The sequence below is a fragment of the Brachyhypopomus gauderio genome, chromosome 6 (assembly GCF_052324685.1).
Source record: "Brachyhypopomus gauderio isolate BG-103 chromosome 6, BGAUD_0.2, whole genome shotgun sequence".
Classification (NCBI taxonomy): domain Eukaryota; kingdom Metazoa; phylum Chordata; class Actinopteri; order Gymnotiformes; family Hypopomidae; genus Brachyhypopomus; species Brachyhypopomus gauderio.
The window spans coordinates 25,369,545-25,385,224 of NC_135216.1; the positions used below are offsets into that span (position 1 = coordinate 25,369,545).

General features: G+C 52.7%; 1 protein-coding gene across 3 annotated transcripts in view; it reads right to left on the reverse strand.

Annotated features, from left to right (window-relative positions):
- Positions 1-2,511: 2,511 nt before the first annotated feature.
- Positions 2,512-15,680, reverse strand: part of olfm2a (olfactomedin 2a) — a 44,338-nt gene continuing 31,169 nt past the window's right edge. For 2 of the 3 annotated variants that reach the window (XM_077009964.1, XM_077009962.1), the window contains exons 2-6: positions 12,949-13,098; positions 10,026-10,184; positions 7,687-7,906; positions 5,378-5,484; positions 2,512-3,493 (exon numbers count right to left, since the gene is read on the reverse strand). In XM_077009964.1, coding sequence (XP_076866079.1) covers positions 2,819-3,493; positions 5,378-5,484; positions 7,687-7,906; positions 10,026-10,184; positions 12,949-13,098 — 1,311 coding nt within the window. In that variant the 3' untranslated portion in view covers positions 2,512-2,818. The remainder of the gene's footprint in view (positions 3,494-5,377; positions 5,485-7,686; positions 7,907-10,025; positions 10,185-12,948; positions 13,099-15,680) is intronic. The other variant, XM_077009963.1, reaches the window with a different exon arrangement.

A 15,680-nucleotide genomic window follows, 5' to 3' on the forward strand; every position in this document is an offset into this window, starting at 1 on the left:
GGCCATGACTCACCTGGTCTTGACTCACTTGGCCATGACTCCCCTGGTCTTAACTCACCTGGCCTTGTCTCACCTGGCCTTGACTCACCTGGCCATGACTCACCTGGTCTTGACTCACTTGGCCTTGACTCCCCTGGTCTTAACTCACCTGGCCTTGACTCACCTGACCTTGACTCACCTGGCCATGACTCACCTGGCCATGACTCACCTGGCTTTGACTCACCAGATCTTGCTTGACTATCACATATTACTGAGGGACGCGACACTCCAGTCTGTTATACTTGTTTTATGCTTGAGTTTTAGAGTGAGGTTACAGATATAAGTGCAATATAAGATTTTATTACTGGAATTTCTGCTATTTATTTACGATCTAGAAATCTGACAGCTGAAAACTGATTGATGGTCATATTTCACAGCTGAGACTCACATTAGTCAGTAAATCACTGTGACTAACACTAGTCCTTCTTTAATAAATAATTATATCAGCCCACATCATCAGTCACTGTCATCGTCTGCTCTTTTAAACCGGTATGAGTACTGATGACTAAGGGCTCTTAGCACTCAGACGACGCCTCACACAGCTTTTCCCGGCTCGGCGGTGTGTTCCCTGTTGCGGTGCTAACGCCGTCGTAAAGCCAAACGGCCCGCAGCCCCTGGGCAGAACATTTGGACTGTCGTCCTTCACAAATCAGTGGCATAATGAGATTAGCGTGGGGAGTGCTGAATCACCGGGAGTAAAAAAAAAAAAAAAAAAAAAACGCAATTAACGATCCAATTACCGCGCTCCGTCTGCGGGGGAGGGGGGGGGGGGTCGGGGGTAACGAGCATAATAAAACAGCTCCCGAGCTCCAACCGCTGGCTCTGTTCCGCACCCCTGCCCCTTTATCCCTCTGAAGTGGAGGCCTCTAGGACCCAGAATCCTGGGTCCTAGTTGGTCGTTCCACCAGGGCCGAGTTGTCCTTAAACTCAGCACCCGGCAGGAACCCTCGGGTTGGGGGGGGGCATATTACAGTAATAGATGTATTTTTTATAGGTCTCACTGCAGTGGAGGGGAAGGTTCGCGGCCTTTTTAATTGGTCGCCTATGAAGCAGCTGTCAGGCGGCCCACCTCGCCCGTAAGTCTTAATTAACCAGTAGAGCAAGCTGGAGTCGCTGCAAACTCACTCGGCAGCCACAGGGGGCGCAGTTTTCGTGTTGCGGGGCAATTTTCTCGCTGTTGCTTTGTTTCTTCCCTTCGAGCACTTGGACATGCGTGTGCAAGCAGAGCAGCTGTCTATCCCGAAGGACTCGTTCCGAGATGTGCACTCGAACGCAGAGGAAACGGGTGCTTTTTGGGGGAGTTTTGCTTGTGTCATTGAAACTTTCTCTCTCTCTCCTCCTCTCCCTCTATTTTAGAGCCTGTCTTCATTATTGCCGATAAGACAGAAAGGTGATATGGAGTAACAGAGGCTGTTAGAGGCTCATCTTTTATTCAGCACAGATACTGCAGATTTTAGACCTACTCTGAAGCTAATGTTATCCCACTCGCAATCTACTTTGATGAAGCCGGGGCGTGTGTATGTGAGAGGAGGGGGCGTGTGTATGTGAGAGGAGGGGGCGTGGGTCGACGTCCTGGCCGTGTATTTCCAGTCCATTTCATGCCACGCTCGCCGAATCAGAGTCATAATTCCCGCCACACTTAACACAAATGAAATAACAATTAGGCGGACCTTTCTGTGAGCCGGCGCCTCTGCGCTCAGACACGCCACGGGTCATTTCCGATTTGCTCGGCCCGCTTTTCGACATCCTGCAACGGCGTGCCACGGCGTTGGCGGCTGTCGGATCTCTGTGCGAAACGGAAGGAGAAAACGCACGAGAAGGTAACCGGGAGCTTCTCCAAATATCCTTTTCTGTCTGTGCACTCCCTCGCTTGTCCCTTTCTGTCCACCTCTCTCTTCCTCTGTCTCCTGTCTTCTTCTCAGTGTTTGTGTTTTTGCTGTCTGGTTTCGGACCCCCTGTGACGTCTGAGCGGAAGTGAAGAAAAGCGGAGACGGTCACGCAGAGGCCGCCTTTGTCACTTCCTCATAGCACACGAGCGAGGGGGCGGAGCAAGCTCACATGTGCCCGATTGGACGTATAGCGGCACGCTGCGATTGGTTAGCCAAAGCGAACGATGGTGAACATCGCAGCAGGGGTGGGAGCAGCCCGGGGCCCGGGGCCACCACACGCATTCTAATGCCCTCATAAACATTCCTCACCCCCTCTTCATCTTCTTCTCTTCCCTTCTCCTCTTCAACTCTCCCTTCACACGATAGAACCCAAAGCACCACCAGCAACCCCTCCATCCCCCCCGAGCCATCTGACAAATCTCCTCAGGAAGACTGACGTGGGAGTTGGGCTGACTTCACATACAGCCACCCGAGACAGAGAACTGACGTCCCGCCAGAGGTCCCGCAGTGGTGAGGGGGAACGGGACCCCGTGGAGACTCCCGTAGTCTGTGGCCACGGCAAAAGAAGAGACAAACGCTAAAATGTTAAAGACTGACGTTTATTGTTTCTTTGTTGTTCTCACAAATCAAATGAAGAAGGATCATGCTGAGTCATCACAGAAAGGAAACAAAAGCAAAAGACCAGCCCGTACACATCGACCGGCCCGGCCGCCGGCCCGCCTCTCTCTGTATATGTGAGTAGTAGCGTTTGATGAAGATTGAAATGTACAAAAAAAGTCTAAGCTTCAGTCACATCCTCCTCTTAGTCAGTGTGTGCATGTGTGTGTGTGTGTGTGTGTGTGTGTGTGTGGTGTGTGTGGATGTGAGTGAGTTGCCCCCCCACCCCCGCCTCAGTCCCCGGCGGTCTTGATGACCTGAAACAAGGTGACGTTATACAGCACCTGGTGCCCGTTGTTCCAGGTGTAGAGCACGCGCTCACGCGGGTTGTAGTCCATCATGGAGATGTGCGAGTACTGGTTGTGGAAGGGGATGTCCGTGTACTCGTACGTGGACGTGTTGGTGTGGTAGGCGAAGTAGATCTTGGCGCCGGCCAGGTGGGAGTTGGTGACGTAGAGCGTGCCACAGATCATGAAGGACTCTCCGGCGCTGCGTTTGGGGAAGCCGGTGTCCCAGGTGCGCACCACCTCCAGGCTGTGTGGCTCCAGCCGGCTGATGACGATGTTGCCCGCGTTGGGGATGGTGGTGTAGACGGCCCACAGGCCGCCCTCGTCCGCCATCAGGTCGATGTCGGAGGAGCCGCCCCAGGAGTAGGGGAAGGTGTTGTTGTAGCCGGCGCCGCCCAGACTCCGCTGGACCTGCACGCTGCGCGAGCGGAAGTGGTACTTGATCAGGATGTTGCTCTGGTACTTGTTGTAGTAGAGCGAGCCGTTGTAGACCACGTGGCCCGTCCCGGCCCACGGGTGGGGCAGGAGGTGCTGCACGAAGTTCTGGCCCTTCACGAAGTCGCCCAGCGTGCGATACTCCAGCACACGCCGGCCCTTGTAGTAGCCGTCCATGGACCACACCTGGGGGGGGGATAGAGAGAACATGAGAGTGACTCACGTTTAATTGGAAGAGGAGTGAAGAAAGGAGGAAGAGGAGCGGTTGAGGGCAATTAATATGGAGGAGAGATGGGGAAGGAGTTGGGAGAGGGGGAGAGGAAGAAGGAGGGGAAGAGAGAGGAGGGAAGAGGGGGAGAGAGAGGGTAAGTGAGGGAGCACATGTAGTGATAAAAGTGCTTCAGAAGTACAGACATCTCTCCACTTTATTGACAACGGAGCCCAAAGATGGTGATGCCTCGTAGTGTGTGTGTGTGTGTGTGTGTGTGTGTGTGTGTGTGTGTGTGTGTGTGTGTGTGTGTGTGTGTGTGTGTGTGTGTGTGCTCCTCCGTGTGTGTGTGTGTGTGTGTGTGTGTGTGTGAGGTGAAGACTTTTCCTGTATTCTGCACTGTACTGCTGCAGTTGCTCCTTGTCCTTTTGCAGTGCACATTTACAGGAAATCAATCCTGTTAGCATCCCCTCCACCCCATCACCACCCCTCCACCCTCCTCCACCCCATCACCACCCCTCCACCCCATCACCACCCCTCCACCCTCCTCCACCCCATCACCACCCCTCCACCCTCCTCCACCCCATCACCACCCCTCCACCCTCCTCCACCCCCTCATGCCAGTGGAATCCCACACACCCTGCTGCGTAGCTGCAACCACGCCGTCTCCTCTCAGTCAGGCCCCATCCAGACGTACCGTGAGCTCCCCAGACGCCTCCTTAACGGCCTTCAGACTTCTCCTTTACATTACAATAAGAGCTCTCTGCAGAATCTCTCTCTCTCTCTCTCTCCCAGTTTAGCCTCTCTGTTTCTCCTAGTGTATTTTCTCTCCCTCCTCTTTTGAGAGAAAGAATTATGCCCAGCGAGTCTGTGGTGTCCTGGGGCCAGAGTGGCCCTACACCTGCTCCGAGTGGCCTGCACGGGGCCTCTCTGCCTCCGCACCACCAAAACCAGGCAGGTGGCGCTGTTGAGCCAGCGACCCCTCCCTCCCGCGCCCGATCGGCACGACCGACACGGCCATTAGCGCCATCGCCGTGATTTATTTGTCGATTAATGTGATGGGTGATTGATATGAGAGCTAATGTGACAGGAGTGAGCGATGCTGTGATTAAAGCGTGAGACGGCGGGGCCGATCGTGCCAGGTGACCTTCTCCGTTCACAATACCCATTCAGACCATGAGGGAGGAATAACGCCTCCATCCCTCTCAGAGCTCCGCTCCTCCGTACGCCTCCTCTTCTCCCGTGTCTCTCCCGTCTTCCTCCTCCATCTGCGTCTTCTCCCCTTCCTTCCATGTCCTCTCCTCTTCCTGTCTCCTGTGTTTATCTTCCTCCCCATCCTCATCCTCCTGTGTTCTCCTCCCCCACAGGGCTGTTATTTTGGGCTCCGTGCGCGTCGGTGGACGAGGCTCTACTGTATTATCTGCACGTAGCGCTGTGTCAGGCGCGGCCATAATTACGGTGGCGGTCGGAGGAAAACTTCAGCCTAAACAAGTTGGTAATATCCAGCCCCGCGACGGGAATGATTACTCAAGCGCTACGGCTGTGGCGGGAGGGGCCAGCAATGAGGGGGCGGGGCTGCGGTGCAAAGGGAAGCCATCCATCAGTGACTCAGCTCTCAGCAAACTGGGCAACAGCTTCACCGCCGTGACTCAGAGAGTGTGTGTGTGTGTGTGTGAGAGAGAGTGAGATATCCGTTTAGGGTACGTATCTACATATATGTCTCCATTATGTGCCATCATGTCTCCGTTATATATATATACATGAGTTTTGTGTGTGTATGTTTAGGTCCCAGCGTGTGTTTCTGGGTGTGCTCTCACAGGGCTGCAGGTGAGGTGTAGGACAGGTGTGTGGACGTGTCCTACCCTGCTATCAGAACTGGGGATCATCGTGTCTGTCATCCATGATCCAAACCTGGAGCCCGAGGCGCGCACGGTGATTGGGTTACTGACGCCTGTTAGCTTCCCACAGCCTGTGAAGGATGTGTACATACACACACACACACACACACACACACACTGCTAAATCCAGAGAAAGGAGGATTAAGCAAGAGACAAAGCTCACGCTTCCAGAATCACAGAGTGCTGCTGATGACGCCTGCTTCTTCATGTGGCGAAGATAATCGCCTTTTCTCAGCTCATCTGTGCGCTCATGGCATTTAAGACAAAAAAAAGGTAAAAAAAATTAAAATAAATAAATAAAAACCCCACCAAATTTGCTTTATTTTGACAAAGCGTGGTAAGCCGGCGGGCATCTGTGAATAGGCCCGTTTCAAACAATGAGCTCCAGTGACTTAGTGGTCTGAGACTCTTATTTTGTGTTTGCAGCTTATTTCGAAAGATGTTAATAAAGGCCATTAAATTAGATCTAAGCATAATATCCAAACATAAGAGGAGTCTGATAAGAAGAAGCTAGTAGTGGCTAATTAGTGTACTGTCATTTGCATAATTCCAGTTCTGGGTTCATCTTTCACACCTAATTATCCAACATGCACAGAGCCCTCGAGAGTTATTACCCCCTCCCTGCGCTAAAGTGAGCTGAAAAGGCTGCAAAAACACCTTTGTTGTTCATTAGTTTGACGTTATACTGAAAATACACGACAATCGTAACCTTTCTGTGGGGTAGTTATTCAAGAAATAGTGATAAAAAAAAAACAAAACATGCACCACAATTATCGACACCATGTGTCATGTAATATTAGCTCTATCGGGTTCCCGAGTGGCTAAGCGGTTGGTTGGTGGTTCGGTCCAAGGTGTGGCTAGAGCCAGGAGTCCAAGAGGGCGTGATTGGCCTCGCTCCGGGCGGGCTGGACCGCCTCCACCCCCCCCACCATCCCGCAACACGCTCCAACCAATCTGGCCGAGCCGGTGGTTGGCGATCTCTTGCCAGCTCACCGAACCATCTGGTCGCGGCGTGTTGGCTGGCTACACCTGTACTGGAGGAAGCGTGTGGTGGCCCCCACCCTGCTGGCTGGACAGCCTCAGTGGGGGGTGGCGTAGTTAGCCAGTGAAGACGTAGTTAGCCAGTGGCTGGAGATGGCCAACACTGGGAGAGAACTGGTGCTCATTTGTGATTTCCTGTCCGAGGCCAAAGTGGGTCCAGGAATCTGGAGAGGGGACGGAAGACTGAGCTACACACTCATATTCTCACAGGAAGTGCTGTTTCTCGTAGGGCACTAATATCTGTGACATATGATTTTGAGAAAAAGCTTTTTTTTTAAATTATATTTTATTTGTATTAAAATATAAATATATTTGCTATTACTATTATTGTTGTTTACTATTAAATAAATAATATATTAACATAAGATTAAGAAGATTTCCCCATCTACAGAGAGTCATTAGTTCATTTGAACCTTTATTTGATCCTGGAAGGGAAGCCCTCTCTGTGTTGACGGAGTTGCTGCGAGGACATGGGGGTCGTAGGAGTGGAGCACGGGGGACGTTATTCTGAGAGCTCATTGGTTGGGCGTCCGTTCACGAGGACGTTCTGCAGGCATCACCGGGGCGGCGGCTCACGTCTCACGTGCCGTTCGCCGGCTCGTGCCGTGCGTCCGGGGCGGACCGCTCCTCTCCACCGAACCACGTTTGATAAGCACGTGCGTCGCGCGGTCAGAACGCAGATCTTCATCAACCTTGCTTTGAAGCGCTTATCTAAATTGGGCGGTAATGACGTTTCGAATGAGTTGGGACGTGGCTTTGCTCGGTCACGGACCGGGCTAAGCTCTTATAATCTATATGGAAAAACAGCGGGGAAAATGCAAAGAGGTGGTGCTGACAGAGAGGACACTGGGAGATTCTGTGGCCCTAACTGTGGCATTTGCCAGGACATGCAGATAAAACGCTGCTGAGGAAGATGATGGGCCTCAGCCTTCAGCAGTGTGATAAGACAGCAGTGTTAGGAACACTGGTCACAACAAGCCCTGGGAACAAACGTGCGGAGAAAAGCTTCTCATATCATGATGTTATTCTTACTGCAATGTTATGAAGTCTGAAACAAATCAGAGTTATTTTACTAACTGTATAATAAATATTAATATACATCATGTAAGGGATAAATGAAGATGCACTCACATGCACCCGCACACACACACGCACACACACGCACACACACGCACACACACAAACACGCACACAAACACACACACACACACACACACACTCCTTGGTCTTACCCAGCTTCTGCATGCAGGAGTGCAGGCGTGTCTCCAGCAGGAGAACCCTCTGACGCAGCTCCTCGTAGTCGTACGCTCCCATCTCCTCCTGGATGGCCATGAGCACCAGCGACAGGTTACGCACCTCCTCCCGCAGACGTAGGATCATCTGAGCGTCCGCCTTGTACTGCTCCAGCACGGGCAGAAGGGGGAGCAGTTGAGTCACCTTGTCTTTCAGGTCCTGAAGAATGGGGGGGGGGGGGGGGGGTATAAAAGTGCAGCTTTTAGCTTTTTAAATCCTAGTGTTATTATACCGCGTGATGTGCTGACTCCCCTGTTCACTGAGGCATGACACAAACAAGCTTCAGACTGGAACGGGTACGATTCATGGGTTTTAAAGCTGACGGCGTCTCTTGCTTTAGGTATTAGAAGGTGTTAACAACAACCACCAGGAGACCTTCCTGCAAATCTGAGACCACGGGCCTAACCTGTGACTTTGACAAGGAACTTGGCAACAGATGGTAGATCGCGGATCCATTTTCCCCAATCATCATTGTGATCATCTTAAATGGGAGCGTTTTCCGTGTAATACTGGCTCTCCATCATCCAAAGATGATCTTTGCTTTATGATGCTTTTGGGAAACCCTGATTAATAATTAAAAAATGCATAATGAGTGTGCTATCAGTGCTCTGTGTGCCTGTGGCTTTCTGGCTGGCTAGGCCGTTATTTCTCCAACAAACACTCTTCTTCTGTCTTCTGCCAGTCCAAATCCTCCTGCTGCAGATTCTGCGAGTATTCAGAAATGCCCGGCTTTGGAAGTACGAGTTCCTACTTGCTTCTTCTTGAACGCCACTAGACTTCGTACGTTGTGAGTGCCACTCACCACCGGCATCGGGGGGGAAGGAAGCGCGAGACTTCGGCCCGGGAAACCCACTCACTCACCTGGCGTCTGCGAGCGACGTTGGCGGCTTGGGTGCTTCCATCAGCTCTTTGCCGCGTGTTCGGGTTTGCAGACGGGCTCTCTCTCCTTCCTGAGTGTTCCCCTTCTCTCCGCCCCTGCCTCCACCCAAACCCCCCCCCCCCCCCCCCCCCCCCCCCCCGCGCCACCCATTCTGGAGCGGGCCCAGCTTTGCGCACGGGGGCGACTGCGAGATCCCCTGCGTTCTGCACTCTGGCTACTCCGTTGATCAGCGAGCTTCTGCCAACTCCGACGCACTCTCTCCCCCGACCGAATCGTGACGCGCGAGCCCACACGCTCGGCGCCTTCGTCTGGGTGGAGGAGGGAGGGTGGGGTTGGAGAAGCTGAGTCTGCAGGAGGAGGGCGCTCCTCGTTAGGGTTCATCGTAAATCTGGTGATGGAGCGGCTCTCGGCCCCTACGGCGCGGCTCCATAAATCTCATTTTCCCCACTTCGTGTCACTGAAATTCAGTCTCGTTAATCTCCACGCCTGCCACGGGCGACTCCGAGCTGAGCCACATCCATCAGCGGCTCGGCCTACAACAAAGCGTCCCGCGCGTCCAGCGTCCCGCGTCCTGCCCACAGCTCTTTCAACATGGCGCCTCCCGCCGCACGTACACCCAGGTTCGGGGGTTTTATTGCTCCACAAGAAGAGGGCCCTCGCTTTTTGAAGTTTTATTGATAGATGGACGATGTGCCGGCTGTGTTTTGAATAATTCTGTTTGTGGTGATGGAGAGAAAGAGAGAGAGAGAGAGATAGAGGGAGAGGGAGGGGAAAAGAGACCTCAGAGACAAGCAGACTGCCTTTCCCCTCTCATTAGAGGCGGGTGACTCAGTGTGAATACTAAAGCAACACTTTTCCCGTGCTCTTCCCGTCCGAGTCTTGGTGAGAGCCGTGGCTAATCTCTCCCCCCGGAGGACGGCGGAGACGTGCAGGTCAGCGTGCTCCAAAGAAGATGAAAAGGCCCGTTAATCGTTGTGCTAATCGCCAGCTGCACATCTTCTTACTCTGGGACAGATGAGTGGGGCGTGGCCATTAATATCTGTTGCTTTTTGCTTAAAAAAACAGGGAGGCAGTCGGGTGCGCAAACAAACGCTCTGCCGCAAATACACAGAGGAACTCTCGCTTGTTAACAAGAAGTAGCACAACTCTAGCTCTAGGTCCCGAGTTGTGATTGTTTGCGGGTTTCCCTCTGTCACCCCTCATTTCTGCGTAATGGCAGCCCAAGGCTCAGATTAGTGTTTCCCACGCTCCGGCGTTTCTCGTTCCACTACTACTGCGGGATATTGACGACGGCGTGAGCTCAAACTGGTCACTCGAGAGGCATGTGAACATTGACTGGGTTGCGGGTGACCAAGGGCTGCAGTACTAGGTGCTACAGGCAGGGGGCGCTGCACTGGCTACCTGAAAGCTCTTGGGGTTCAGACCGCGGGGGTTGTCCGACGCAGTCCTCAACCTGCCGTCCACCGTCTTCATCAGGTTTTCCGTGTCCCTGACGTACTGCAGGTCCCGGTACGTCCTCAGATCCAGGACCTCCATGGACTGGGTGATGTTCTGGACCTGTGAATCACACGCCCAACACACACACACACACACACACAGGCTGAACACCTCTACTATGTCCTGCTCCTACACACGCCCCCTCATCTACTGCAGTCAGCCCCCCCCGCCTGTTCTACAAGGCCAGACGACCCACGCAGTTGACTGTACTATACGCACTCCCATGTGCCGATGAGCATGAGACGTCTCGGCTAATGAGACGATTTGCATAGCTGTCAGGGGTGCCTGTCCCTGGTGGGCGCAGAGCATTCTGGGAGTCTGGGGGCGGTCTGGAAGCCATGAGGGAAGATCACGTCTGGTGTGCTGGAACGCCTTCTCTTGGCTCTGTGTCGGCATTGAGCTCAGGAGAATCGGAGCATGCGTGACACACACACACACACACACACACAGTGCGGTGGGCTATTTTAAAAGGTGTCGGGAAGTAAAAGCTGTTATATTCAAAATGTATCCTCCAGATGTAGCACCGAGAGGTACTGACCCCAGGTGTCCTTATTAGTCAGTGTTTTATTAGACAGGAGAGCTAGAGCCTCACAGCGTCTGCCTAAGAAAACGCACACACATCTTAACACAGTCTTTATCCAATCTTATTGTGTGCATGTGTGTGTGTGAGTGAGTGTGTGTGTGGGTGACTGGTAGTATAAGTGTGTTAGGCAGGTTTTTAGAGGCAGACGGAGACAGAGTGCATAAGGTGAATAGCTATCAGTCTGATAGGGAGTTGGATTCAGGTGTCTCATCGATTTGCTCACACTTCATTGCTCATTCAGCATCTCAATTCGTCTCCACGGGTGACTGCATTCTCTCTCGGCACGATATCCCTGTCAGCCAGGATGTCCGACCCTGTCTCTCCCTCTACCTCCCACAGTGGTTGGTCAGCTGGCCTCTCTCACCGCACAACTCTGAAGCATGAGCGGGATTTTCTGGAGCCTCGTCGGACACTGCCCAGAGGGATCTCCAGGCCGGCCCCGCCCCCAGAGGCCTCGGGAGACGGGCCGGACAGGAAGGGGGGTGGAGCCAGGGAGGAGAACTGGGAGGAGAGATGTAGGACGGAGACCAAATAGCGAGAGATGGCGGAAAAGTGATGGACACGGTGACGATGGAGAGAGGGCGGGGCAAAGAGGTGGAGACAGGGCGGGGAGGTGGAGCTGCAGAGGTGGAGAAGGAGAGGCGAGGACAGCAGGCTTATATAACGCCATTCACACCAACGCGCTGCATTTAACTGCCCATCGATTGAACTGCAGATCAGTGGAGCCCACCTCCACCCGCTCCCCCCACCTCCACCCGCTTTCATTCTCCTCAGCCCTCCCTCGTTTCTCCCCTTCTCTCCCTCTCCCACTTCCTTTCTCTACTCCTTTCTCTGTCTCACTCTCTTTCCCCTCCCTCTCTCCCCTGTCCCCTCTTCCTCTCCTCCGTTTCTCTTCTTCCTCTATGCGGAGAGACTGAATAGACTTTGCTGATGTCTTCAGATTCCCCAGCCCCCAGAGCAGTTCTCCCCAACCCCCAGAGGGGTTCTCTCCTCCCCTAGAGCGGTTCTCTCCTCCCCTAGAACGGTTCTCTCCTCCCCTAGAGGGGTTTTCTCCTCCCATAGAGCGGGTCTCTCCTCCCATAGAGCAGTTCTCCCCAACCCCCAGAGGGGTTCTCTCCTCCCTTAGAGCAGTTCTCTCCTCCCTTAGAGCAGTTCTCTCCTCCCTTAGAGCGGCTCTCTCCTCCCATAGAGCGGTTCTCTCCTCCCATAGAGCGGTTCTCTCCTCCCTTAGAGCGGTTCTCTCCTCCCTTAGAGCGGTTCTCTACTCCCTTAGAGCGGTTCTCTCCTCCCTTAGAGCGGTTCTCTCCTCCCTTAGAGCGGTTCTCTCCTCCCTTAGAGCGGTTCTCTACTCCCTTAGAGCGGTTCTCTCCTCCCTTAGAGCGGTTCTCTCCTCCCCAGAGCAGCTCTCTCCTTCCTCCCTGTAGCTGATTTCAGTGTGTCTATGTGATTGTGCTGCAGTCGGTGCAAGAAGGCGTTCAAAAAGCCGCGTCTTGGCATTAGGTAAACTGAGTCTGTGCAAGTGTGTGTGTGTGTGTGTGTGTGTGTGTGTGTGTGTGTCTAATGGATTCAATAGGTATGCAGTGGTTGCTCCACTTCCCAGTTTATGAATTATTTTTAACTTTTTCGTTGCTTTCCTTTGTCCCCTCTCTGTCTATGACTACAAGGCTCAGTCTGCACGAGTCCAATTTCCCTGCTGTATTTAGGACGCGGCCTCTTTAGTGGTCTCCCTGGTGCGTGTCCCTTCTCCCTGGTGCGTGTCCCTTCACACACACAGACAGTCTAATGGAGGACCGGGACAACAAATGATTTTGGCCTCTTTATTTAATGACTGTTGTTCGAGTGTAAGTGTGGGTGTGTCTGCTGTGTTCGTAGATTACAGCAAGGTCAACTGTATCTGAGTGTGTATGAGCTGTTGTGACTTAAGAGATGTTTGAAGTAGTGTGTGTATTTGTGTGTGTGCATGCATGTGTGTATGTGTGTGTGTGTGTGTGTATGCATGTGTGTGTGTTGTGTATTAACAGTTGGATTCAGCCTGTTGAAACGTGTTGGTGGGTGGAGGCTGGCCTGTGTGTGTGCGTGTGCATGTGTGTGTGCGTGTGTATGTGTGTGTGTGTGTGTGCGCGTGTGTGCATGTGTGCGCGTGTGTGTGCGTGTGTGTGTGTGTGTGTGTGTGTGTCGTGCGTGTGTGCTTGTGCGTGTGTATGTGTGCGCGTGCGTGTGTGTGTGTGTGACAGCTGTCACCTTCTCCATGAGCTGGCGGAGCTGCCTGCTGCGTGGGTCCCGGTTACACATGTTCTGGGCCGGCGCCACCACCGTGCAGATGCACTTCCCGTCCGCGTCCTGCGCCGAGCTGTAGATTTGCCAGCCCTCCTCCGGGCTCGGGTACAGGGCCTGCAGCACACGGGGGGGTTGAGAGGGGAGCCATGAACACACACACACACACACACACACACACACACAAGGAAGAGCAGAATGCAGAACTGATCATCATCATCGCTGCTGTCGACGCCCCTCTCAGACCATTCCTCTCTGTCCTTCTCTTCTTCTGTCTCACCCTCTCTGTCTCTGTCTGTCTCTTCTGATGTCCATCTCTCTGTGTCTCACCCTCTCTCTCCCTCCTTCTCCCAGAGATCAGATTAAAATGTCTTGTGGGACAGGAGGTCTATGTGATAGGAGTGTAAAGTAGCCCCCAGCCTGTGGGCTTGCAAAGATCTCTGTCACATCCTGTCACAGCTGCAAATCCTTTACCTCCTCCTGTTGCCCCATGGTTTTGCCCGTTTCCGTCTGCTTGTTCTATCTCCACCCCCACCTCCACCCCTACCACCTCCTCTACCCCACCTCCACCCCTACCACCTCCTCTCCTCTCCCCCACCTCCACCCCTACCACCTCCTCTACCCCACCTCCACCCCTACCACCTCCTCTCCTCTCCCCCACCTCCACCCCTACCACCTCCTCTCCTCTACCTCCACCCCTACCACCTCCTCTCCACCTCCACCCCTACCACCTCCTCTCCACCTCCACCCCCACCTCCTTTGCTTCTCACCTCCCTCATTTCTCTTCTTCTCACCTCTTACTTCTTCCACTTCCGTTTGCTAGCTCTCACTGTGTTCTTTCCTCCCTCACTACCTCATCCCTTCTTTTTCACCCCCTCTCTCTCCACCTCCCCTTCCTCTAGCCTACAATTTGCACAAGAACGTTTTCATGTGGGTTGACCGAGCTCCCGCTCTGGCACAGATCCGTCCACCCCCCCCCCCCCCCCCCCAACCACCACAAATAAAAATAAAATACCTAAAATGGCATTAAAGATTAACAGTCTAAAAATACAGTGCCAGCCTGTTCTCTGACCCAATAGATTGCCATACACACAGATCCACACACACACACACACACACACAGATACACACACACACACACACACACACACACACACACACACACACACACACACACACACACACACACAGTTTTTCTTCCATCCTGTTCTGAAGATGCCTCTTGGGCCTTGGGGCTGTGTGAGACAGACCCAGTCTCAACTCCCCCTGCGATGCTTTATTTCCAGACTCCGGTCGGAGGCAGCTGGGATCAGCCCACAGTCATTAGCCTCTCTCCATCTATCCAAACGAACTTCACCTCAAACCGCCGGCACTGCCCTCTGTGAGAGCAGCTCGGACCAATGGGACGCGTGCCCTCCTAACGAAGCAGGCCTATCCAGCAGGCTTTGTTCTATCGACGGCTGTTGTTGGATACAAACAAATTTGGTCCAATAACGGAAGAGACCAATCACAGCAGCAGCAACAAAGCAACAGCACACACCCTGCACACAGCTCTCTCAGCGGTGTGTATTCTGCCGAGTCTACTACCACTTGATAAGAAATGTTTATTTATGAGAAGAACCTTGTATGTCTGAGCGGTAGGCCATCTGTTGCCGTGCCTGTATTCACAGAGTGGGCATATCCCGGGGTCAGAGGACAAACCGCTCCAAATACCAGACGAAGAGATTCCCAAGTCCAGCAGATATTAAAGACCAGTAGAGATTTATGCCGTTTACCTTCTCTACCCACGTGTAAAAAATTTCTTTCGAAGAAAAAAACGACCTTGAAGAAACATCCACAATACTATGCAAATCTCACAAAAATATGCAAAAGGAGCTCAACATTTTAAAGGAGTTTTAGTAGTTAAAGGACATTTTAAACTACTTTCAATCTAAATCCGATTGAACTCATTAGCATTATTGGCAGTATGTTTAGATTTTGATGTTATAATTTTTTAACATATGGATAATAATTTGCTTGCGGGGCATGTCATTTTAATACACTTGACACAAAATTACCACCACACATCCCTCATCATTATCTCTCTTTATTATCCAGAAATCAGCCTTGCTCGGTTAATCCCATTTTTAAACACTCTCGTGAATAAATTTGATAGAAAGATGTTAAAATTCATTTACAACTGCTAATCAAAACATTTGTGGATGAAATTGCTTAGCGGTGACTTGTGGACACCATCAAAAGCTCAGATTCCACTCTGATCAATTCTGCAATGAAACTGATCCCGACATCCAAATCGCCCCAAGTCTTTCCCTCATGGCTGCGTCTCCGCTGGATGTCACGGGCATCCACCCTTTCCTCCACCTCCTCTCTCCCCCCTCGCTTCTCCACCGCCTACGCCCTCACGCAGAGTTCCTCCTCAAAGGCCTCGGCGGGACTTGAACGCCCACATGCCCGCTTGCCCCCCAGGACGGGCTCACGGGCAACAGCTGGCGTGAGCCACGTGTGCCACACGTCACTGGCCCAGCTGAACGGCGGCGTGCGGCTCACGTGGCTCACGCCAGCTGTTGCACGTGAGCCTGTCAGGGGGTGGGTGGGGTTGGGGGTGCAGGCAGGCACTGAGCCAACGGGGAGCTCGCGCTTACCCATAAATACGCCTTCGCTTCATTAATGTTGCATAAATGTTGAGTTTTAATTTAAGA